The sequence below is a fragment of the Hyperoodon ampullatus genome (genome assembly GCF_949752795.1).
Source record: "Hyperoodon ampullatus genome assembly, chromosome: 12".
NCBI lineage: Eukaryota > Metazoa > Chordata > Mammalia > Artiodactyla > Ziphiidae > Hyperoodon > Hyperoodon ampullatus.
The window spans coordinates 50,855,504-50,881,713 of record NC_136925.1 but is presented as its reverse complement, the minus strand read 5'-3'; the positions used below and the strand labels follow the sequence as shown (position 1 = coordinate 50,881,713).

The window sequence follows — 26,210 nt, the reverse complement described above, 5'->3', positions numbered from 1 at the left end:
CACTGCGCCACCAGGGAAGCCCTGTGGTGAATTGATTTGATTGATTTTCAAAAGCTTAATCAGCCTTGCTTTTTCCCAGCTAAACCCCACCTGATCACAGTGTATCCTTTTGTATACTTTTTCTAAGACTTTTTTTTAAAGCAGTTTTAGTTTCACAGAAAAATTGAGAGGTAGAGATTTTCCATATATCCCCTGCCCCCACAGGTGCATAGCCTCCCCCATTGCCAACATTCCCCACCAGAGTGGTGCATTTGTTACAATTAATGAACCTATCAATACACCAACACATCATAATCACCCAAAGTCTATAGTTTACATTAAAGTTCATTCTTGGTGCTGGACATTCTATGGATTTGGATAAATGTATAATGACATATATCCACCATTATAGTAGCATAGAGTAGTTTTCCTGCCCTAAAAATCCTGTCTGTGCTTTGCCTTTTCATCCCTCCACCCACTCCCCTCTCTTGATCTGTTTGCTGTCTCCATAGTTATGCCTTTTCCAGAATGTCATACAGGTGGAACCATACATGTATGTATGTAGCTTTTTCAGATTGGTTTCTTTCAGTTAGTAATATCTATTTAAGGTTCCTCCATGTCTTTTCATGGTTTAATAACTCATTTCTTTTTACCATTGAATTATATTCACTGTCTGAATGTACCAGAGTCTATTTATCCATTTACCTACTGAAGGACATCTCATTTGCTTCCGAGTTTGGGCATTTACAAATAAAGCTGCTATAAACATCCATGTGCAGGTTTTTGTGTGAACTTAAGTTTTCAGCTCCTTTAGTTAAATACCAAGGAATGCAATTGCTGGATTTTATGGTAAGAAATGTTTGGTTTTGTGAGAAACTGCCAAACTGTGGGGATTTTGATTTGGATTGCATTGAGTCTGTAGATCAAGTTTGAGGAACTGACATCTTAACAATATTGAGTCTTCCTAATCCATGAACATGGAATATCTGTCCATTTTTGTAGTTCTTTGATTTTGCTAATCAGAGTTTTGTAGTTTTCCTGATATATGCTAAGTAATTTGTGTTTTTGGATGCTAACATAAATGTTATTGTGTTATTTCAAATTCCACTTTTTCATTGCTGGTGTATAGGAAAACAATTGACTTTTGTACATTAACCTTGTATTCTGCAACCTTGCTGTAATCGCTTATTAGTTCCAGGAGTTTTTTTGTTGATTATTTTGCACTTTCTACGTAGATGACAATGTCATCTGTGAATGAAGACAATTTAATTTTTTTCTACTATTATGTATACCTTTAATTTTCTTTTCTTGTCTTATTACATTCTGGACCTTCCAGTAAAACATTGAAAAGAAGTGGTGAAAGGGAACATCTTTGCCTGATTTTAATGGGAAAACTTCCAGTTTCTCACCATTATATATGATGTTGGCTGTAGGTATTTTGATGATGTTCTTTACCAAGTTCAGAAAGTTCTCCTCTATTCCTAGTTTATTTTTATCATGAATGAGTGTTGGGTTTTGTCAACTGCATTTTCTGTATCTAAAATGTGATCATATAATTTTTCTTATTTTATCTTCTTGATGTGATGGATTACATTAATTGATTTTTGAATGTTGAACCAGTCTTGCATTTCTGGGATAACTTGGTCATGGTGTGGAATTCTTTTTATACATTATTGGATTTGATTTGCAAATGTTTTGTTAAGACTTATGCCTCTATGTTCATGAGAGAGGTTAATCTTTTATTTTCTTGTAATGTGTTTGTCAGGTTTTGTTATTAGAGTAATGCTGACTTCATAGAATAAGTTAGGAGGTATTCTCTCTACTCCTGTTCTCTGAGACTGTAGAGAATTGATATAATTTGCTCCTTAAGTGTTTAGTAGAATTCACCAGTGAACCTGTCTAGCCCTAGTGCTTTCTGTTTTGGAAGGCTATTAATGATTGATTAATTTTCTTTAATAGAGGCCTGTTCAAATTGTCTCTTTCTTGTGTGAGTTTTGGCATCTTGTATCTTTCAAGGACTTGGTCCATTTATGAAGGTTATCAAATTTGTTGGCATAGAATTGTTCATAGTATTCTTTCATTATCCTTTTAATGTCCATAGGACCTGTAGTGACATCCCCTCTTTCATTTCTGGTATTAGTAATTTGTGTTCTCTCTTTTTTTCTTAGTTAGCCTTGCTGGGGGCTTATCAATTCTGTTGATCCTTTCAAAGAACCAGCTTTTGGTTTCATTGATTTTTCACTATTTTCTATTCCTAACTGCATTGATATCTGATCTAGTTCTTATTTTTTCTGTTTATTTAATCTGCATTTCTTTTTCTAGTTTCCTAAGACAGAAGCTTAGGTGGTTGATTTTAGATTTTCTTTTCTGATAAATACATTCAATTGCTATACATTTTACTCAAAGCACTGCTTTCACTGAATCCCACAAGTTTCTATAAATTGTGTTATTTTCATTTAGTTCAATTTTTTTTTTTTAATTTCTCTTGAGATTTCTTTGACCTATGTGTTTATTTTATTTTTTATTTATTTTTATTATTATTTTTAATTCTAGAGCGCAGGCTCAGTAGTTGTGGCACATGGGCTTAGTTGCTCCGCGGCATGTGGGATCCTCCTGGACCAGGGCTCGAACCCATGTCCTCTGCACTGGCAGGCGGATTCTTAACTACTGAGCCACCAGGGAAGCCCTATGTGTTTATTTCAAAAAGTGTATTGTTTAATCTCTAAGAATTTGGGGATTTTCCAGTTATCTTTTTGCTGTTATTTTTAGTTAATTGCATTGTAGTCTGTGAGTAGTCAGTGTATGGTTTCTGCTGTTTTAAGCTTGATAATATGTTTTATTGTCAAGAATGTGGTTTTGGTGAATGTCCTGTGTGATCTTGGAGAGGAGTGTGTATTCTCTGGTTATTGGATAGAGCAGTGTATAAATGTCAGTTATCCATTAGATTGGTGGTGTTGAGTTCAACTGTGTCCTTATTGATTTTCTGCTCAATCTGTTTATTTCTGAGAGACAGGTGTTGAAGTCTCTTAACTGTGATAGTGGATTCATCTATTTCTCCTTGCCCTTTTATCAGTTTTTGCATTACATAGTTTGATGCTCTGCTGTTAGGTGCATACATATTAAGAATTATGTCTTCTTGGGGAATTGACCCCTATCATTATGGAATGCCTTTCTTTATTCCAGATAACTTTTGTTGTTTTGAAGTCTGCTCTGTCTGAAACTAATATAGCTATTCCTGTTTTCAGTTAGTGTTAGCCTGTTGTATTTTCCTCCATCCATTTACTTTTATTCTGTATATGTGTTTATATTTAAAGTGGGTTTCTTGTAAATGACATAATTGGGTCTTATTTTTTGATCCACACTAACAGTCTGTGTTTTTTAATTGATAAATTTAGATCTCTGATCTCCAAGGTGATTATTGATAGATTTGGATTCATATTTACCATATTCATTAATGTTTTCTGTTTGTTGCCCTTGTTTTTCCTGTTGTGTGTTGAGGGGGGTGTTTAAGCATTGTATATGATTCCATTTTCTCTCTTATTCAGCATATCAGTTAAACTTCTTTTAACTTCTGTACAATTTTATTTATTTACTTATTTTTGGGTTGTTGCCATGTTTATTAGTGCATTTGGGCTGCTGTAACGAAAGACCACAGACTGGGTGGCATGTAAAGAACAGAAATTTGTTTCTCACAGTTCTAGAGGCTGGTAGTCCAAGATTAGGGTGCCTGCGTGGTTATCTTCTGTGTCTGGTGAAGGCCCTCTTTGGGTTGCAGACTGCAAACTTCTTCATATGTCTTCACATGGCCGAAGGGGTGAGGATCTCTCTCGGGTCTCCTTTATAAGAGCACTAATCCCATTCATGAGGTCTCTGCCCTTTTGATCTAATTCTTCCCAAAGGCCCTATCTCCTAACATCATCGTATGCATTAGATTTTCAACATATGAATTTCAATCTGTAGCACCATAGAATTTGCAGTGTACATTTACAACTAATCCATTTTCAAGTAACAGTATACCACTATACACACTTCAGTATAATGCTGTACCAGTTGATGGCTAGTGTGAATACCTTGTAATAGCAGAACAGTCCTAATTCTTCCCTCCTTTCCCTTCTACATTACTGTCATTCACCTTGTGTGTGTGCGTCTGTGTGTGTGTATGTGTATATATATATATATATATATATAAACGTGTGTGTGTGTATATACCCACATATATGTATGTATTACAGAAGTATGTGTATAGGCATAACATATGTGCATACACAATTTAATACATTGTTTCTCTTGTTATTTTGAGCAAACGTTAGCTCAACTAAGACAAGTAAGTTTTTATTTCACTTTCATTTACTCTTTCTTTATGCTCTTTCCTTTTTTATGTAGATTACAGTTTCTGACCTATATTATTTTCCTCATCTCTAAAGAACTTTGAACATTTCTTGCAAGTAGGTCTACAACTTGGCAACAGATTCTATTAGCTTTAATTTGAGAAAGTATTTCTACTTCTTTCAAAGGATAATTTGCAGAGTAGAGAACTATAGGTGGGTGAGTTTTTTTTCTCTCAATGCTAAAATATTTCACTTCACTCTTGTTCATGGTGTCTGAGGAGAACTCAGATATAATTCCTTACTTGTTTATCTATAGGTAAGGTGTTTTTTCCTCTGGCTTCTTTCAGGACTTTTTATTTTCTGTAGTTTCAAGCGATTTATCTAGGTGTAGGGTTTGTTTGTTTTGTGGAGGGTGGGGTATATATGTCTGATGTTAATTTGGGAAAATTCTGTCATTAAAAAAATTTTTTTTTTCCTTCTCCTTCTGGTATTCCCATTATATTATACCATTTGTAGTTGTTTCACAATTCTTGGATGTTCCGTTGAACAGAATATCAGTCTTTACTCTCTTGGCTTTTCAGTTTGGGAAATTTCTATTGAGATAGTCTACAGCTCAGAAATTATTTCCTCAGTCATGTCTGCATTCTTCATTTCTGTTAGTGTTTTTTATTTCTAGCATTTCTTTTTGGTTCTTTTTTAGGATTTTCATCTCTGCTTCTTGTAGGCTGTCTCCTTCATCCATTAGAATCCTTAACGTGTTATAGTTGTTTTAAATTTTTGGTTGGTAAGTCTAACTTACCTGCCATGCTGGTTTTGACGCTTGCTCTGTCTCTTCAAATTGTGTTTTTTGCCTTTTGTTGTGCCAGGAATTTTATTCCTAATAGCCAGACACTGTACCAACTAAAAGGAACTGCTATAAATAGACTTTGGATCGTGTCATGGTGAGGTGTGGGGGAAGGAGAAACATTCCATCATTCTCTGATTAGGTCTTAGTCTTTTAATAAGCCTATGCCTCTGGACTGTGAACTTTACAAGTGTTTCTCAGTTTTTCCTCCCCCCTTAAATGGGGGAGGATGGCTAGAATAGCCTGGAGTTGAGTATTTCTCATCCCCTAGATTATTTATCCTCTGATCATACTCCAGCAAGTTAGACTCTATTTAACTAGTTTCTCTTGAGGTCAGGTGTTAAGAGCAGTGTTCTAGTATATTTCAGAATGGTTCCTTTTCCCCTTTGCTGCAAGAAGCAGGGGGGAATTTTTCTCTCATGTTTACTATGAGAACCTGGTTGAAGTCCTAGAGGAAAAGTTCACAAATTTGTGGGGCCTTTGTATAACTGGGTTTTCCTGGAATTTTTAGCTCTCATACTTGTCCACAACGAGGCTCCAGCAATTCTTCAGTTATTCTCCAGGATATCCTCCCTGCACAGTGGTTCCCAAGTCAGTTTCCACTTGTGGACTGTAGTAAGCCACGACTCCCTATATTCACCTGTCTGTCTCTTCGGTCTTGGGGGCAGTGACTTACCCTGTGTCCTCACCTAGCTTATGGATCCTAGAAGAATTGTTGATTTTTTTAGTCTGCTTGGCTTTTTACTTGTTGTTAGGATGGAGTGGGGTTTCTAAGCTCCTTACCTGTGGAAATGGAAACTGGAAATCTTTGTATACTTTTTATATTGTTGACTTGACAAGATAATAGGGACTTTTTTTAATGTTCATAAAAGATATTGGTGTGTTGTTTCCTTATGATATCTTTGGATTTAGTATCACTTTTTTGCCTCTTCAGTTTTCTGGAAGAATTTGGGTAGAGTGGCTTGATTTATTCTTTACATGTTTAATGGAATTCACTAGTGAAGCCATCTATGCTTGCGAAGGTTTGTAACTACAAATTCAGTGTCTTGAATAGATACAGGGTTATTCATCCTATATATTTCTCATTGAATGATTTCTGGTAGTTTGGATTTTTTATGGAGCATGTCCATTTTATCTAAGCTGTTGAATTATTGAATAAAATTGCTCATAGTTTTCTCTCATAATCATTTGATGCTTGTAAGATCTGTAATAATGTCTTCTCATTTCCCACACTGATGATTTGTGTGTTCACTCTCTTGCTGTTTTTTATCCTGATCAGTCTGACTATACAGGTTTCTAAATTGTAATGTTCTTCTAAAACTAGCTTCACGGACTTCCTTGTTTCCTGTTTTTTACCTCATTGATTTATCTTTATTCTGCCTATTTGGGCTACAGTTTGCTCATTTAATAACTTAAGGTGGAAGCTCTGATCAGTGATTTGATATATTCTTATTTAATATAGCCATTTAATGCTATAGGTTTCTTTTTAAACACTGCTTTAGGTGCATTCCAAAAATGTGATATGTTATTATTTTCATTCTCTTTAATTTATTCTTTGATGTCTTCTGCCTGTGGGTTAATTAGACTATGCCATTTAGTTTCTAGAGATATCTTTCTGTTATTGATCAGTATTTAATTCCATTGTGGACCAAGAATCCATGTATGATTTGAATAATTTTATATTTATTGAGATTTGTTTTATGGCCCAGAATATAGTCTGTTCTGGTTAAGTGTTCTCTGTGCTTTTGAAAATAGTTTTTACTGTGCTTTCATTAGATGGAGTATTTCCTAAATGTCAGACACAGTTGATTAATAATGTCGTTCAAGTTTTCTATATATTTATTGGGGTTTTTTGGCTTCTATTTCAGTTAATGAAAGAACATAAATGTGGATTTGTGTGTTACTCCTTTTAGTTTTATTAATTCTTTCCTTGATGCATTTTGAAGTTCTCTTTTAGATGCAGAAATATTTAGGATTGTATGTTGTATGTTTCCTCCATGAATATCCCATATTTCCATGTATCGATATGTCCCCTTTTATTATGAAATGGCCCTCTTTATCCCTGGTAAAATTCTTTACTCTGAAGTCTACTTTGTCTGATACTGCTGTAGCGTGGTATGTGTGTATGTATTATTTTTGTGTATATATGTATATATATATATGTATATATATACTTTTTTCTTTATACTTTTTAACCAATTGTGTCTTTGTGTTTAAGTGGGTTTCTTGTAGAAAAGTTGGATCTTGCTCTTTTATCTGACAATCTGCCTTTGAATTGGGAGTGTTTAGTCCATTTATGTGATTATAGATTATGTTTAGGCTTAAATCAACCACCTTTCTATTTGTATTCTGTTTATCCTGCCTGTTCATTGTCCCGTTTCCTTAGTTTTTGCCTTATTTTGGATTAATTAGCCATTTCTTAGTATTCTGTATTATATCTTTTAGCTTACTAGCTGTATTTCTTTGTTTTGCTTTTTTAGAAGTCACTTTAGGGTTTTTAGTATTTATCTTTAACTTAACTATAATCTACCTTTGTGTGATATCCACTTTATTTTTAATTTAAGTGTACAGTAGTATAGTTGAATGTCTCCTCTTCCCAGCCTGTTTTTTTAATTAATTAATTTTTTTATTATTTTTTTTTGGCTGCATTGGGCCTTCATTGCTGGACAGGCTTTCTCTAGTTGCAGCGAGCGGGGGTTACTCTTTGTTGCGGTGCATGGGCTTCTCACTGCCATGGCTTCTCTTGTTGCAGAGCACGGGCTCTAGAGCGTAGGCTCAGTAGTTGTGGCCCATGGGCTTAGTTGCTCCGCTGCATGTGGGATCTTCCCGGACCAGGGCTTGAACCTGTGTCCCCTGCATTGGCAGGCAGATTCTTAACCACTGCGCCGCCAGGGAAGCCCTTCGAGCCTATTTGTAATTGTCACACATTTTATTTCCATCTTTGTTATAACCACCAGAATACATCGCTATTATTTTTGCTCTAAAAAATAATCTTTTCTTTTTTTTTGGCGGTACGCGGGCCTCTCACTGTTGTGGCCTCTCCCGTTGCGGAGCACAGGCTCCGGACGCACAGGCTCAGCGGCCATGGCTCATGGGCCCAGCCGCTCCGCGGCATGTGGGGTCTTCCTGGACCAGGGCACGAACCCATGACCCCTGCATTGGCAGGCGGACTCTCAACCACTGCGCCACCAGGGAAGCCCATAAAAAAATAATAATCTTTTAAAGTAACCTTTTTGATGTAAGAAAAAATACACACTACTTCCTTTGTTCATTCCTTTTGTGTAGATCCACATTTCTGCTGGTGTAACTTTCCTTCTTGAAAGATAGTTTAGATTTGTTAGTTTTGGATTCTTTTTTCTGTGCCTAAAAATGTCTTCACTTTGCCTTAATTTTTGAAAGATATTTTTGCTGAGTATAAACTTCTGTGCTTACAGTTTTTTTTTTTCATTCAGTAATGACGTTTGGCTTGCAGTATTTCTTACTAGAAGTCAATACCTTTCTTCTTTATATAATGTGCCTTTATTATTTTGCTTGCTTTTAAGATTTTTCTGTTTATCATTGTTTTTCATCAGTTTATGATGTGACTTGGTGTATAGTTTTCATTATATTTGTACCACTGGGGCTTTCTTGAGTTTCTTGGATCTGTGAGTTTATAGTTTTCATTAAATTAGGAACATTTTGGCAATTATCTCAAAAGGACTTTCCTGTCTCCTCTCTCCTTCAGGAGCCCCAATTTCACATATATTAGGCTGTTTGGAATTGTGTCACAACACTAACCCTCTGTTTTGTTTTTTTTTTTTAGTTTTTTTATCTCTTTAATTTTGGATCATTTCTTTTGCTGTGTCTTCAAGTTCATTAGTCTTTTCTGCAGTGTCTTATCAAGTACTTTTTGGTTCAGAGGTCTTATTTTTCACCTCCATAAGTTTGATATGGATCTTTTAAATTATCTTCCATATCTTTCTTTGACATGCTGTGTTCTCTACTTGAGCAAATGAAGTATAATTGCAATAACATTAGAGTGCCATTATTTATAACTAAATTAAGTCATCTGTGTAATTTCAGGTTGGTTTTGATTTATTGACTTTTCTCCTCATTGTAAGTTGTTCTTTCCATACTGGCATGCCTACCAATTTTTTTTATTAGCTGTTAGATATTGTAAATTTTACCTTGATGGGTGCTGGATGTGTTGTATTTTTAAAAAACATTCTTGGGTCCTATTCTTAGACATAGGTGAGTTATTTGAAGAGAATTTGATCTTTTCAGTGTTTGCTTTTAGGCTTTGTTAAGTGAGACTGGAGTAGCTTTAGCCTTATGGCTTCTTCCCCCCCCCACCCTCCCCAATACTGTGTAATAATAATAGCCTATAACTCTGCTCAAGGCCTTATGGATTATAAAGTTCTTCCACTCTGGCTGGTAATACCACCCTCCCCACTCCCCCACCCCCACCCCACAGAGTAATTTAATCAAATGCATGTACTGATCAGTGCTCTGCTGAAGACACAAGTTGAAGCTTCTGCAGATCTCTGGAGCTCACTCTTGGTGTAGCTTTCTTCTCTTCTTGTTTCTGCCCTATGAACTTTAGCTGCCTTCACTTCCCTGAACTCTCAACTCTGTGCCAACTCTGTCTCCTCAATTCAGTAGACTGCTGTCCTCTGTCTGGATTCTCCTCCCTGCACTGGAAACTCTTTCCCAGGCAGAAAGATTGGGCCAATCATAGATCTCACACTGTTTCATCTCTCTCAGAAACTAGTGTCCTACATTGCCTATTGTTAATTGTCTGAAAAACCATTGTTTCATTAATTTTTTCCCTTGGATTAAGGCAGTAGGGTAAGTCTGGTCACTGTTACTCTATCTTGGCTTGAGTTTATGGTACTCATCCCAAACTTTATTTATCGATCAGATTTTATTTTCAGCTGTTTTTGTTTTGTTCCATGATAGTTAATTACTGTTTTTTTAAGCATGTTTTTCCCCTTCTCATTTCTTCTCAGCCTTGCAATCCTCCTTTTCAACTTGTTCTATTTTCATTTTGAGCTCTCCTTTTTGCTTCAGGTGTACCAATTTTAGGGAATTTCCCCTTCTTACTGAGTTATGTTTTATTTCAGATTGGATTTTTCAGATGCCTCTTTTTTTGTCTGAGGGGGCATGTTTGCTTATTTTTATGTTTTGCTAAAGTGTGTTTGCATTGTTTCCACGACATTTATTTTTATCTTACTGAAGTTTAGTATAAGTGGTTCTTATCCTACCTTATATTGGTTACTATAGTGTGTCTGGCTTCTACAATTCTCCCTTCCTATGGTATCTGATCGTACGGTGGAGCTCAGCCTAGATTATGTTCAGTTCTTTTAAGGATACTTTGATTTTGCCTTTCTGAGATATTGTTAAATTCCGTTACTAGTATTCACCTCTCCTGCTGAGGGAGATATTCTGTTCCCCTAGGATATACTACTAGTTTAGTGTGGAGTTCTGTTAGACAACGCTAGCTAGCCCCACTTGTTCACCTATCCTGTTTTGCCTGATTCTAATAGAAAATTTTACTGTTAACACTACCACCAAGTCAGAAGAGGGAAAAGATAAGGATATCAATTCACTTCTTTTCTTCTTCTGGTGGATCTGAGAAATATCAGACTTTTGTGAATTCACCAGCATGATTTTTGGGGTTAAAAGGCAGGAGTTGGAGATCAGCTTGTAAGTATGAATATTCCATTCCTTTTCTCAGCTAAACTTTGGTTGCTGCTGCTGTTTTTTTCCCCCTTTTGTTGTTTTAACTGAGTTTACTCATTTTTGCTTGATATAAAGGGCAAGCACTTTTTGGTTTTACTTTGCTTCAGTTTTACCTGGAAGTTACTAAATTTTATAGTTTATAGATAATATATGTGAACCAAATCTCTTGGTAATTACTTTAACTTCAATCCTTTCTTTTTTGAGTAGGTAGAATGTAAATTTTCACTGTATCATTTGAAACTATACTGATTTTTAAAGTTCTTTTTCCAGATTCCATGTTTGTGTGGTAGTGCCCCATGTTTGCTGTGCCGATGCTGTCCTAGTGGAAACAACTCCACTGTAACTCGGTTGATCTATGCACTTTTTTTGCTTGTTGGAGTGTGTGTAGCTTGTGTAATGTTGATACCTGGAATGGAAGAACAACTAAATAAGGTTAGTTTTCTTTTTTTTTTTTTAATGATTAACTGAACCTTTAGTATGTATATGCATAAAACTGCTTCTTGTGTATTGGAAACAGAATACTGTAAAAAGGAAGAATACTTAATCCCAGTTTTAGTAGTTCATGATCATTTAGGAAAGACAAACAGTGAAAGGCAGTTTATTAAAATTCTCTGATGGTAGGGCAGAAAATGTGTTGTGTTAATATGAGGAAATCAGTAATTCTAACCAGGGAAATGTCAGAATCACTGTGGGTCTCATGGAAAAAGAGACATTCTAAGAATCAGTAAATTTTTGTGTGCAGAAATTGAAAAATAGGAAGAGAATGAGGATAAAAGCTTTTTGAGCTAAGTATGTATGCCTTAGGAAGATTTATCTGATAATTAGGATAGAAGGCAGCAGTTAAGTATGGTGGCTGTTGGAATGGTGTAATCAAGAAGGGCATAGAGGGCCTGAAATAATTCTCTGAATGTAGAATTGACTGAATCTGGATTTAAATATTGGCAGTGATAGAATAATAAATAATAACCAGGTTCTGATCCTAGATAACTGAGAGGAAACTGTTGCTGTTAACTCAGGGAAAAAAAGAAAGAAAAGGTGTTTTATTAAACTTTTTTTCCCCCCAGGGAGTCAGGTTGTTCAAAGAGTTGGGGAAAATATCTAGTATATAATGTTAGCTTGTGGGTACTGCACTACATTGTGTGTGTGTGTGTCCAGCAGGAAGTAAAAAATTTGGGTGTGTAACTCATAAAAGAAATCAGAGATAGAGATGAAATTCAAACTATGGCAGCATATGCTGAAGAAGACCATTTGGAGTGAGGAGAGCTAGAGCTTTGACAAAAGCTCTTAAGGGAGTTGGTGGAGAAAAGGGAACCTCTGAAGGAACAGTGAAAAAAGAGAACCAAGAACCTGTTTAGTAGGCCTTAGGAACAGTCTTAAGAATGACAGCATAATGTCTGTGTAAAAAAGGTAAAGGAGTGTGAGGATTAAGAAGTAGCCTTGGGGGCTTCCCTGGTGGCGCAGTGGTTGAGAGTCTGCCTGCCGATGCAGGGAATGCGGGTTCATGCCCCGGTCTGGGAGGATCCCACGTGCGGCGGAGCGGCTGGGCCCGTGGGCCATGGCCGCTGAGCCTGCGCGTCTGGAGCCTGTGCTCCGCAATGGGAGAGGCCCGCATACCGCAAAAAAAAAAAAGGAAGTAGCCTTGGGATTTGACAGCCAGTATATGTCTAGTGTCTTGAAAAAGCATTTATAGAGTGCTGGCCTAGAAGGATTGGGAGGGAGAGTTAGATGGCTATGAGGAAATGTATCCAATGAGAATAGACAGCTGATTTAAAGGAGTTTTGTAATGCAGATAGTAAGTCTTGGAGGCTGAATTAAAGAAGTTTTTAGGCTGGGGAGATTTAATTATTTGTATTTTGAGAATAGTCATAAGGGATCTAACCCATGAGAGAGAGTGTGATCAAGAGAAGGCATATAGAAGTTACTTTTCCTCCAAGGAAAAATGAATGACAATAGAAAATTTGAGGTTGAGAGAGTGTTTATGTCAGATAATCTCCATTTTAAAGCATAGTAGTCTGCTTAGGGTTGACTTTGGGGTAAGGAAAAATAGTGTAAGTTTGGGAAATGAGCTTATTACAGTTTGAAAGTAACATTGTACATGGCATATGTAGATGCTCAGTTAATGTTATTCAAGTCCTTCGTATAAGCAGAAGACGTTCATATGTTTTTTGTCATGGATCCAGTTGACTGTTGTTATGAACGGTTTAGTTGATAGATGTTAGTTTGTAACCCCCAATGTTTCTGCTTCTCTGCTTTCTGAAGGTCATCAGAGAATTGCATTTCCTAGAGTGCTTGTGATATGTAGGGTCATGTCTCTATTACTAGTCAGTGAGTTATGAGTAGAAGTGATAAACATCACCCTCTACTTGCTAATGCAGATTCTCCTTTCTTTCCTGTCACAACCTGTATATCATTTGAGATGGTGGTTTCTCTGGCAGCCTAGATTCTTTTAGTTGACTATGTAGAACCAACCATATACATGTACGTGAGCAAGAAATACATCTTTGCTGTTTAAGCCACCTATATTTGGAGGTTGTTACTGTAGCAACTTAACCTAATATAGGTGATTGAATTAAAATTTAATGATGGGAATTAGCCAGGTGGTGTGCTGCTCTCATTTAAGGGCATGGGATAATTAAGGGTGCTAGTGAGTACATGTTGCAAGTGAGTATGGGTAAGTACATATTGCCATAATTGTTAAACTAAGTTGGGAAAGTAGGGTTCAAGTGAGACCAAGAAAGAGCTCATAGACTGTATAGGAGCTAGCAAAAAGGAAGTAGCATCTGCATCAACTTAAATATAATTTTAGGTTCTTGATTTTAAAGGCACACGTTAACAGTTGTATTTTGGCATATTGGTTTGCTTTAACATTTCTAGAGGCAGTAATTCACTCTGATATATGTGAATAGTGTATCTACTCCCATTTATTTCACTTAAAAATATTTTAAAAATACTTTCTTATACTCTGATTCCAGTGTGATTTTCTGAAATGGTCATCAGTCTTTTTTAAGGTTTTAAGTTAAAAAATAAAAATACAACCAGCCATTTTGCTGTTAATCCAAATCCATCCATTATCAGAAATAACCCTTGTGGGACCAAAACTCAAAATGCCTTCATTGTTCTCTTTAGTATTTAGAAACTGATTTAGTTACTCTGTGATTCTTTACACTTTCGTTGATTGTATTTTTCTCTTATACATGTGATCCCGGTGGAATGCAAGTTTTTAAAAAAACTTAGAATAAGTCTGCAAGTTAAAATAAGCATCCACTTTAGGATTGACATTTGTAGCTTATCCGGTGCTCTCATAAAGTAAAAAAAGAGTTACACTTCTGTCTTATGAAAATGTGTAGACTTAGCTTGATTACATTTCAGCATAAACTGTAAAGTGAACTTCAGTTTTCTAAACCTTAAACTATTTGATTACACAGAATTTTCATTTTTTCTTGAAAAAAATTCTAGATCACAAATTCTTGTTTTGTTTTCAGATTCCTGGATTTTGTGAGAATGAGAAAGGAGTGGTCCCTTGTAATATTCTGGTTGGCTATAAAGCTGTATACCGTTTGTGCTTTGGCTTGGCTATGTTCTACCTTCTCCTATCTCTATTAATGATCAAGGTGAAGAGCAGCAGTGATCCTAGAGCTGCAGTACACAATGGGTAAGGTTTTTAATAAACTTCAATATAAAGTCTGGATAGTCTCTTCTCAGTAATTTTGAGTCTGTCTAAAGAAAGTTTAAACTTGAACAATCTGCAGAATTATTTTATTCATGAATGACAAGGTAAGAAAATCCTCTTGTCTCTACTAGAGAACGTGGTGGAATTTGGAAATATAAATATTAAATAGTAGCCTTGGGTCATTTTTTGCTATAGTCTCTGCATAATGTTTATAAAGTTGACCCTTGTGAACAATGCAGGTTTGAACTGTGCAGGTCCACTTTTATGCAGATTTTTTTCAACAGTAAATACTACAGTGTACTACACAATCCATGTTGATCTCTAGTTGATTGAATTCACAGATGAGGAACCTCAGATACAGAGGGCCGACTGTAGTTATACATGGATTTTCAACCATGCAGAGAGTTGGCACCCCTAACTCCAGCACTGTTCAAGGGTCCACTGTATTTTCATCCTAAAAAGGAAGATTTATCATATCTGTGACTAATAATGAGGAGCTTATTCCTCCTTCTTCTCTTGGCTTTTTGTAGGCCAATCTCACTACATAAAACTGAACTCAGTTCCTAAGACGTACAGTGCAGCCAAAATGAAAAACTTCATTCCTTTGAAACAAGGTGATTGATTGATTTTCTAAATGGTTATACTGAACAACCTAGAAACTTCAGGGTCCCTTTTATCAGTCTCCCTTAATATAGAGCACTACTTCTCATACTCAATTTTGAATGTTTTGAATTTTATCAGTTCCCCCCCCCCATAAATTCAAAAAAATTTTTGGAATATCTGCTATTCCTTATCTATTAACATGCTACCAAAGACAGGAAAAATGAACAAGTGAAATATAAATATTAATGAAAAAAGATGTGCTGTGCCAGGTTGATTTTATTTTGTTTATTTTGTTCCCTTAGTCATTGGTTGTTTTAATTTAATTTTTTTTGCACTCTTAAAACATCTTTACTAAATGTATTTTAAAACACTTCTCAAAATGCATTACAGCGTGGCTATCACAGTCATTTCATGAGATAACATTCTTCTCAAAACATGCACTAAGCACTCATGTCACTGTTAATGTTTTTTTGAAATTGAGATATAATTGACATATAACATTGTGTCAGGTTTAAAGTGTACAAAGTGTTAATTTCATACTTTAATATATTACAATATGATTACCATCATAGTATTAGCTAACACCTCTATCACATCACATAATTATTATTTCTTAGTTGTGACGAGAACAGTTAAGATCTAGTCTCTTAGAAGCTTTAAAGTACATTTTTCTTTTTCAGATTCCACATATTGGTAATATCATAAATGTTTGTTTTTCTTTGGCTTATGTCACTTAGCATAATGCCCTCAAGGTCCATCCATGTTGTTGCAAATGACAGGATTTCCTTCTTTCTGGTGGCTGAATAATATTCCATTGTATATATATACTACAGTTTCTTTATTTATCTATTGACAAATACTTAAGGTTGTTTTTATATCTTGCCAATTATGAATAATTCTCCAATAAACAAGGATGTGCAGATACTGTTTCAGTACCCTATTTTCACTTTCTTTGGATATATACGTAGAAGTGGGATTGCTGAATTATATGGTAGTTCCATTTTTATATTTTTTGAGGAACCTTCATACTGTTTTCCATAGTGGCTGAACTAGCATACATTCCCACTAACAGTGCATAAGGGTTCCCATTTCACCACATTCTCACCAACACTTGTTATTTCTTGTCATCACGATAGCCATTCTAATAGGTCTGAGGTGGTGATATCTCATAATGGTTTTTACATTTCTCTGATGATTAGTGATGTTGAGCACCTTTTCATATGCCTGTTGGCCATTTGTATGCCTTCTTTGGAAAGATATGCAGTTCCTCTGTCCATTTTTTAATTGGATTATTTGTTTTTTTAATGAGTTTTATGAGTTCTTTATTTGATATTAACCATTTTTGATACATGGTTTGCAAATATTTTCTCCTATTCTGTAGGTTGTCTTTTCATTTTGTTGATTGTTCCTTTTGCTTTGCAGAAGCTTGTTAGTTTGATGTAGTCCCACTTGTTTGATTTTACTTCTGTTGCTTGTACTTTTGCTGTTTCATCCAAAAACTCATTGCCAAGACCAATGTTGTGGAGTTTCTTCCTTACTTTCTTCTTCCCAGTATCAGCATCTTTCTAGTATTGATATCTTTTATGGTATCAGGTCTTAAATATTTAAGTCTTTAATTCATTTTGAGTTAATTTTGTGAGTTGTGTAATAAAGGAGTCCATTTTCATTTTTCTGTGGTTACCCAGTTTTCCCAAGACTGTTGAGGAGACTGTCCTTTCCCCATTGAGTGTTCTTGACTCCCTTGTCAAATATTCGTTGATCCAAAATGGAAGGGTTTATTACTAAGCTCTCTCTATTCTATTCCATTGGTCTATGTGTCTACTTTTATGGTACTACTGTTTTAATTACTGTAGCTTTGTAGTATAGTTTGAAATCAGTAAGTGTGATATTTGCAGCTTTGTCCTTCTCATGACTAATTTGTCTATTTGGGGTCTTTTGTAGTTACATACAAATTTCAGGATTGTTTTTTCTATTTGTAAGTGGCATTGAAATTTTTATAGGGAGTACTTTGAATCTATAGGTGGCTTCGGGTAGTATGGACATTTTAACTATTCTTCAGATCCACAAACACGAGTTATCTTTCCATTTGTTTGTGTCTTTTTCAGTTGTTTTTTTTTAATTCATCCGCCACTGTGCCTTTTGGTTGGTGAATTCATTACATTTACATTTAGCGTAATTATTGATATGAAGGACTTACTAATGTCATCTTATTCATTGCTGTCTGGCTGTTTCATATTTCCATAATTTCTTTTATCTTTGTTAACACCTATGTAAATTGGTGATTTTCTTTGTGAATTGGTGGTATGGTCTGCTTCCCTATTTTCTGTAAATCTACTTTAGATTTTTGCTTTGTGGTTACCATGAAGCTTACATAAAACATCTTATAGATAAAACAGCCCATTTTAAGCTGATAGCAACTTTAATTGTATACAAAAGCCCTACCCATTTACTCTTTTATTTTTTCAATATCACAATTTATCTCTTTTTATATTGTATATCCATTAACCAATTATAATAGCTTTTTTTTTTTTTTTTTTTTTTTGTGGTACGCGGGCCTCTCACTGTTGTGGCCTCTCCCATTGCGGAGCACAGGCTCCGGATGTGCAGGCTCAGCGGCCATGGCTCACGGGCCCAGCCGCTCCACGGCATGTGGGATCTTCCCGGACTGGGGCACGAACCCGTGTCCCCTGCATCGGCAGGCGGACTCTCAACCACTATGCCACCAGGGAAGCCCTAGCTGTTGTTTTTTAATACTCTTTTTAATCTTTATACTACAGTTATGTAGTTAACACACCATCCTATTAAAGAATTAGACTTTTCTAAATCTGTGTATTTCCATTTACCAGTGTCTTGTATACTTTTGTATGTTTTCGTGTCACTAATTTAGTGTCTTTTCGTTTCAGCTTGAAGAATTCCTTTCACCATTTTTTACAAGACAGGTTTAGTGGTGGTGAATTCCTTGGATTTTGACTGGGAAAATCTTTATTTCTCCTTTGTATCTGAAGGATAACTTTGCTGGACAGAGTAATCTTGGCTGGCATTTTTTTCCTTTCAACACTTTGAGTATGTCACTTAAAGTCATTCTACTCTCTCTTGGCCTATAGAGTTTTCTACTGAGAAATCCACTGAGAGCCTGATGGAAATGACTTTGTAGATTACAGTCTTTTTTCATCTAGCTGCTTTTAGGATTCTCTTGTTCTTTGATTTTTGACAGTTTTCATTAATATGGCTTAAAAGGTTTGTTTGCATTGAGCTGATAGTGTGATCTATTAGCTTTGTGAACTTGGATGTCCAGATTTAGGAAGTTCTCAGCTATTCTTTCTTTTTTTTTTTTTTTTTTTTGCGGTACGCGGGCCTCTCACTGTTGTGGCCTCTCCCGTTGCGGAGCACAGGCTCCGGAAGCGCAGGCTCAGCGGCCGTGGCTCACGTGCCCAGCCGCTCCGCGGCATGTGGGATTTTCCCGGACCGGGGCACGAACCCGTGTCCCCTGCATCGGCAGGTGGACTCTCAACCACTGTGCCACCAGGGAAGCCCCTCAGCTATTATTTCTTTAAATAAACTTTCTGCCCCCTTCTTCCTCTCTTCTCCTTCTGGAACCCAATCGTTCTAATATTTGAATTCCATAGATTACTGAGGCTTTCTTCCCTCTTTTTCATTTTTTTTTTCTGTTCATCCCTGATTGGGTTATATCAAAATTCCTGTCCGCTTTTTCTGTCTTCCATTTGATCTGCCCTTCTGCAGATCTCTATTGTATTTTTCATGTCTTTTGTTGAATTCTTCAGCTGCAGAGTATGTTTGGTTCTTTTTTGTGATTTCTGTCTCTTTGTTAACTTTCTCATTCATATATTTTTTTCCTGGCTTTTGTTGAATTATCTTTGTGTTTTCTTATAGCTCATTGAGTTTTCTCAAAACAGCTGTTTTGAATTCTTTATCTGCTAGACTGCAAGATTTTGTGCCTTTGTGCTCAATTATTGCAGGATTATTGTTATCTTTTGGTGGTAAAATGTTTTCTTGATTCTTCATGTTCCTTGTAGTGTTTGCATTGCTGCTTTCACATTTGAAGTAGCAGATGCCTCAAATCTCTACTAGTTGTCTTCAGATAAGGTTATTGATCCTTTTATATCTAGGGTTCTCTCTGACTCTGAACACCTGCTTCTCACTTCTTGCGCCTTTCTGTGGCAGAATTCTTAAGCTTTTATGTCTTCTCTGGTTCTTTCACCTCATCTGGCTAGCTAGTGGAAATCTGTTTTCCAGGCATTGTGTGTTTTCAAAACTATTCATTTGTACAGTGTACCTTATTTACACTTTCATATACACCAATTATAATAGCTGTTGGTGTATATGTAAAATAAACATGTGAAATGAAACTAATATTCTCATTTTATCATAATGAATTAAAACTGTCCTAAAATAGTTTACATGATATTCTTCACGTCTCATTTTCAGGATATCCTCAGAAAGAATAGAATAGTCACATAAAGTGTAGCTGTTCTTTAAGAATAGCTCTTCAAAGATTCCATATGTGAAACTACTTGTTGAATGAATATTTATTAATAAAAAATTCTTTTTGTTTTAGATTCTGGTTCTTTAAATTTGCTGCAGCAGTTGCAATTATTATTGGGGCCTTCTTCATTCCAGAAGGAACTTTTACAACTGGTAAGAAATATTTTTTTTCTTTAATTGTGTGATGTTGATATTTTATAAGGAAATTGAAATAATTGTTGCCTGGAACTGTATTTGTTTTGTTTTTTCCTCCCCCCACCCCCCACCCCCCACCCCGGTTGGCAAAATCAAGGCATTTATGTAAAATTTTATTTTTCCTTTTCTGTATTGATTGTGAAAATGAAATAATGAAAAGTGAACCAGTCACTCATTTGTGGTTTTTTGCTTTCTTTTTTCCTTTCAGTGTGGTTTTACGTAGGCATGGCAGGTGCCTTTTGCTTCATTCTCATACAGCTAGTCTTACTCATTGATTTTGCCCATTCGTGGAATGAATCATGGGTTGAAAAAATGGAAGAAGGGAACTCAAGATGTTGGTACGCAGGTAAGCTTTTTGTTTTACAGAACATCTTCAAGATAGTTGAAGTTTGAAAGTGAGAACAGATATGTAGACTATGGGAAAATCACAATTTTTATGGTACAGTTTTCTGTGAGGAGATTTTTAGCTGAAGTTTGTGAGTGGCATCTTACCACATTATATCAGCAACTTTACTTGTAGAGACAGTTTTTGGCATGTCAACTAGGAACATACCCAAGAACGAGGAAATAATCCAGAAGACCATGAATGGCTAAAATAGAAGTTCCAAAGCCTATTGCTGAATGCATGTATATTTTACAGCCTAATTTCCTGGGAAGCCTACAGAAGGTTAAAAGTAAAATATTAAAGGGACGAGGACTGCTAGAAATAGATGAACAAACAGTGGTACGATTCTTAAACATCAGCAAGCAGGAAAAATAAAAAAGCAACTCTGAAACGTTTTGCGTAAGTGCAAAGAATGCCCTTATGTGTAACTAACACCTAAGGGAATTTTTACAGTAGTGTTTTAATGTTTATTTATAATGATGAGCTTGAGTCCTGTGGTTATACTCTAAAACAGGGATCAAAATTCAGACGCTTACAACAGGTAACAAAAATGAGGGAGGAGAACCAGGTTTAAGTGCATTTTCAATCTTTTTGCAAATAGAAGGGACTGTGATGAATTGGAGAGTGTAAAGGCCTTTATCTAAAATGCATAGAGCTACTGCTCGGTTCCATCTAATAGTTGCCTTGTGGAAATGTGAACCCAGTGTTGCTTAACTTTTCTGATTTTTCCAAAAGAAGCCATAAATCTGGATTTTTATGTGAAATGATCTGAGTTTCAGCTAAAAAAAAAACAACTTTTTAAAAAAAATCACAGGGAAAGCTAAATCCAGCATATCTGCTAGCTTCATATATTCTCTCATACAACTAGTTTGTGGTATTCGATCTCAGTGGTTAAAATAAAGAGTTTGGTATTCAAAGAAATGAGCTTTGGTCATTTGGAAAATTTACTTATATAGAGTATCTCATTTTTTAATGTTAAATCTAGTGTAAGAGTTTCTGCTTTGTTCCCTACTATATCCCTTGGGCCTTTGTAGGTATTCAGTAAATATTTGTTTGATGGATCCCCTGTCAGTGAAGCACATCGACATAAATACATGTATATTAAGCATACATTAGCACAGAAACTAAAACGTGTGTGTGTGATAGAAGAAACTTAGGTTGTCTTATTAAATAATAATGACTTACTCTTGAATAATTTTTTTTTAAGATTTTAGTTGATAAGGAAAACATTGTTTTGCAGGCTTAGCATTAACAAAATGATTTTCTTAATGCCCTTGTTTACAACTGAATGATTATCATTCTTTAAAAACCTTAATATTCCCCTCCTAGTTATTTTTCTGTATTTTGAAAATAATGGCTAATACATCTGAATGCATTTTGGAAACTATGTAAGTATTACTATAAATGAAGATCATATTAGTATGTTATTGTCCTTAAAAACACATCATCATATGAGCTATATGTAAAGACTATAAAATTCTTAATGTGATAAAGCTCAGAATATCTTTACCTGCTTATATAGCCTGTGTAATGCTGACACAATGTTAGTTGCTTAAAGTAATATTTTTGAATAAAATAGGATTGCTTGTAAAATGAGCCATATGCCTAATTCCTAATATTAGTGATAAAATCTAATTGTCCAATGTATTTCTTTCACAGCTCTGTTATCAGCTACAGCTCTGAATTATCTGCTGTCTTTAGTTGCTATCGTCCTATTTTTTGTTTACTATACTCATCCAGCCAGTTGTGCAGAAAATAAAGCGTTCATCAGTGTCAACATGCTCCTCTGCCTTGGTGCTTCTGTAATGTCTATACTGCCAAAAATCCAAGTAAGCTTGGATTAGTTCATTAATGTTTATGAAGCTTCTATTTTTTAAGTTTTCCTAAATCTTGAATGGTAACAATATTTTTCTGTTTTGCTTATTTTTTTGTAGGAATCACAACCAAGATCTGGTTTGTTACAGTCTTCAGTAATTACAGTCTACACAATGTATTTGACATGGTCTGCTATGACTAATGAACCAGGTATGTTCGTTTGCTTGGATTTGTTTCTTTTTAATGAATCCTACAGCTTTTCTTTTTTCAAAGATGGTCATTTTATAAAATTAAGCTCACAGAGAAATGCAGAGAATGGGAATAATACTATTTTCATCTTTGATGTATTGCTATATTTTTTCACTAGCAAAACTATAAGAAATAATATGAAAATTATAAGAAATATACCTAATTTGTACAGTGCATATGATAGTATATGTAGAAAGAAATAAGAGCTGCTAAAATGTTTGTTGATTCTACTGTAAATAGTATAGTTTTTTTCCACTTACTATTTTTTGTCTGTGATTACCTTAAAAGTGAATATAATTAATTGGTCTTTGTAATCTTTTTATAGGCCAGTTTTATTGCATTCTGTGGGAGTAGAAGCCCTTATATGTCATTTGCGGTGAAACAAATTAGAAATTAATAATTAGTCGACCCTTGAACAACAGAGTTTTGAGCTGCACAGGTCCACTTATCCATGGGTTTTTTTCAAATATATGTACTGCATTACTACACGATCTGCAGATATGAATGGCTGGGTATGGAGGCCAGCCATAAAATTATATGCAGATTTTCGGGCTTCCCTGGTGGCGCAGTGGTTGAGAGTCCACCTGCCAATGCAGGGGATGTGGGTTCGTGCCCCGGTCCAGGGTGATCCCACGTGCCGCGGAGCGGCTGGGCCTGTGAGCCATGGCCGCTGAGCCTGCGCATCCGGAGCCTGTGCTCCGCAAGGGGAGAGGCCACAACAGTGAGAGGCCCGTGTACCGCCAAAAAAAAAAAAAATTATATGCAGATTTTCGACTGTGTGAGGGGCTTGGTGCCCCTAATCCACTTGTTGTTCAAGAGTCAACTGTACTATTTTTTGAAAAGGAAAAAAATGGTCTCTCTTCCTCAGAATAAAGAAAAATTATAAAATATGTTTTCTGAATCTTATATTTCATTGAGTTTATAAATTTCATAGGTGCTTTATCACTAGTTGGAGAAAATGTTTTTGTTTTTTTTTGTTAGTATACTAGAGAAAGATTCCTTATATTTGTCCAGGTAAGTGTCTAGAAAAAAACTAATAGTAATTTGCTTTAGGGATTATCCTTATATGAATGGCTTAAAGATAAAAAAACATTTTTCATTGATAAGGTGGCAATTGACGTATCTGGCTTTGTGGGAGGAAAACATATGTGGGACACTTAAGTGGATACCAACCCCATTTAAATTCATTATTTACGGGAGTCAAGAAGCTGAATAAGCATTAGGTCATTACGCCTTGTTTGCTCATTTCCACAAACTGTTTGTTAAAATTCTGGTAACTGATTTATGTATAAACTATATAACAATGTAGTTTGGCAAATTGATAATAACAATAGTCATTTTATGAAGTTTATCTCACAGTTTGTAGTAGAAAAGCCTGTGCATTTTAGTTTAGAATATCTGAATTTTATTCTTAACTCTACTTGAGCTTTACTATGCTTTAGAGAGGTCATCTGAATTTCACCAGTTTCCTGATCAACAAAAAGCTTAATGTCTCAGCTCCTGCATGAGGGTGAAAATGAAATTGTTTTCCAAGCACGTCTATAAAATTAACACTATAAAATTTTTATAAAAAGGTCTCTATAAATAAATACAAGTTGTCTTAAAGTATTTTTTATGTTTGTGCCTTTTTCTAACAAAATGTTTTGAATTTGCAAGCGTATAAGAGTTAAAAAGAACTACATTGTGCTCTGAAAAATTTTTTATACTAACATTTTAATTTGACCTTACTTTACATTACAGAAACAGAGTGCAACCCAAGTCTACTGAGCATAATTGGATATAATACAACAAGCACTGTCCCAAAGGAGGGGCAGTCTGTACAGTGGTGGCATGCTCAAGGAATTATTGGACTAATCCTCTTTTTACTGTGTGTGTTTTATTCAAGGTAAGAAAAATTATGGATTTTCATTTTTTAAAAAGTCCAGCTATTATTCATATATGAATCTTTAAATTCCCCCTTTTTTCCTTCTCTCTTTCTAAACTGTCTTCCATGCAGCATCCGTACTTCAAACAATAGTCAGGTTAATAAACTGACTCTAACAAGTGATGAATCAACATTAATAGAAGATGGTGGAGCCAGAAGTGACGGATCACTGGAGGATAGAGATGATGTTCACCGAGCTGTAGATAATGAAAGGGATGGTGTCACTTACAGTTACTCCTTCTTTCACTTTATGCTTTTCCTGGCTTCGCTTTATATCATGATGACCCTCACCAACTGGTACAGGTACTTATATTTTATGAAAACTTTGCATGTGGAAACATGGCTTTTTTGTGATTCCATTGTTAAATGTGGTATGGAGTACTTTTTAATCCTCCAATATATTTCAAATTTTACAACTAAATGAATAGTGAGATCAGTTTCAGAAATGCAGGCTTTATTTCCTTGCTTCAGCAATAACAATCATTGAAATATTTCCAAATCTTGAAGAGACTGAAATAAAGTTTCATGAAACTAACACATTGCTTAGGGAAATACATGTTGACAGTTGATCAAACACAATGCTTGCTTTTCTTTTTAATACTGACCAGTTCCCAACGTAGTGCAATAAAAAGATACCTTTCTTCTGTTTTGTTCAAACTTTGTCATTAAAACCTTTGAAGATTTCAGAATTGAGGTGCGACTACATTAACATAGATGGATTCTTAGAATTCTTCAAAACTAATTTTTGTTTTTTTATCACTTCAAAACTAATCTTTTTCTGTTAGTTGGAAGATAGCGGTTTATATTTTGTTTTTAAAAATTCTAATTTTGTCCAAAGGATTACTGAAAGATTTAAGATTCAAGTTGAACTGTATGGTTAGGGCAGTTCTATTTTTAATAATTTTTAATGCATAATATCCTTAACAGTTTGTAAGAGGGCTTTGAATGCCATCAAAAGATGTAGAGAAAAGATTATTCTTTGCTTTATTTCTTTGAGAGCAGCCTCTACCAGCATTTATTATTGAAAAATACATATATTTAAAAATTCCTACACTGCAGCTTCTTAAGGTATACGAACCCAAATAGTTCTCAGTAATTCACAGCTTTGGCTGTCAGGTTAATAGTAAATGTTAAGATTAGATGAAAAATATTTTTGGTATGTTTCATCAACATAAAAGCTAACTTTGGGATGTATTTCCTTCCCAGTTTCTTAAATCTGAGAAGGTGGAGGGGGTTCCCATATACACTCTGAACAGATTATATTCTTTATGACATAAAGACTTACCAATTCTAAACTGTATAATGTCTTATTTATCTAGAGGTCACACTCCATTTCTCTACCTCGTAATTAGTGAGCCAGAAAAACAAAGATTCTCTGAGTATTATCTAAAAGAGCTATTTCAGAGGCCTGTGTACTCTACTCCTTTAAAGGATATTTTTTTTTACCTTCACATTAGCTATCAAAGTGGTGTGGAAAAGCAAGGCAACAGATAATTAGTCCAGCAACTATATATCTGTTATCACAAATTATATACAAAGAATATTTCTGAAGTAATGAAGCCTGATGGCTTGATGACCGATAATCCAACCTCTCTCCCCTTTTTGTTTTCCTTAAATTTTAGGTATGAGCCTTCTCGTGAGATGAAAAGTCAGTGGACAGCTGTCTGGGTGAAAATCTCTTCTAGTTGGATTGGCATTGTGCTGTATGTTTGGACACTGGTGGCACCACTTGTTCTTACAAATCGTGATTTTGACTGAACGGGATTTCTGACGTGAAAGTCTCACTTCGATCATCACTTATTTGAAATTAACAGTATTCCCAACTTTTGTAAAGTTGCGTATGTGTGCTTCCCATGTAACTTCTCCAGTGTTCTGGCATGAATTAGATTTTACTGCTTGCCATTTTATTCATTATAGTCTTGCCAAGCACATTGATAGGTGTTTTAGATTGAAGCAGAGTTTTGAGTATGTTGGTGGTGGTAAGTTAGGAGAAG

General features: G+C 35.3%; 1 protein-coding gene across 1 annotated transcript in view; it reads left to right on the top strand.

The window, feature by feature from the left end:
• SERINC1 (serine incorporator 1) overlaps positions 1-25,974 on the top strand; it is a gene marked incomplete at both ends in the record, with an annotated part of 31,525 nt that extends 5,551 nt beyond the window's left edge. The window contains 9 exons of the mRNA XM_079716943.1: positions 11,143-11,304; positions 14,355-14,524; positions 19,722-19,801; positions 20,052-20,189; positions 21,888-22,057; positions 22,163-22,253; positions 24,033-24,177; positions 24,289-24,519; positions 25,839-25,974. Coding sequence (XP_079573069.1) covers positions 11,143-11,304; positions 14,355-14,524; positions 19,722-19,801; positions 20,052-20,189; positions 21,888-22,057; positions 22,163-22,253; positions 24,033-24,177; positions 24,289-24,519; positions 25,839-25,974 — 1,323 coding nt within the window. The remainder of the gene's footprint in view (positions 1-11,142; positions 11,305-14,354; positions 14,525-19,721; positions 19,802-20,051; positions 20,190-21,887; positions 22,058-22,162; positions 22,254-24,032; positions 24,178-24,288; positions 24,520-25,838) is intronic.
• Between the last annotated feature and the right edge of the window lie 236 nt (positions 25,975-26,210).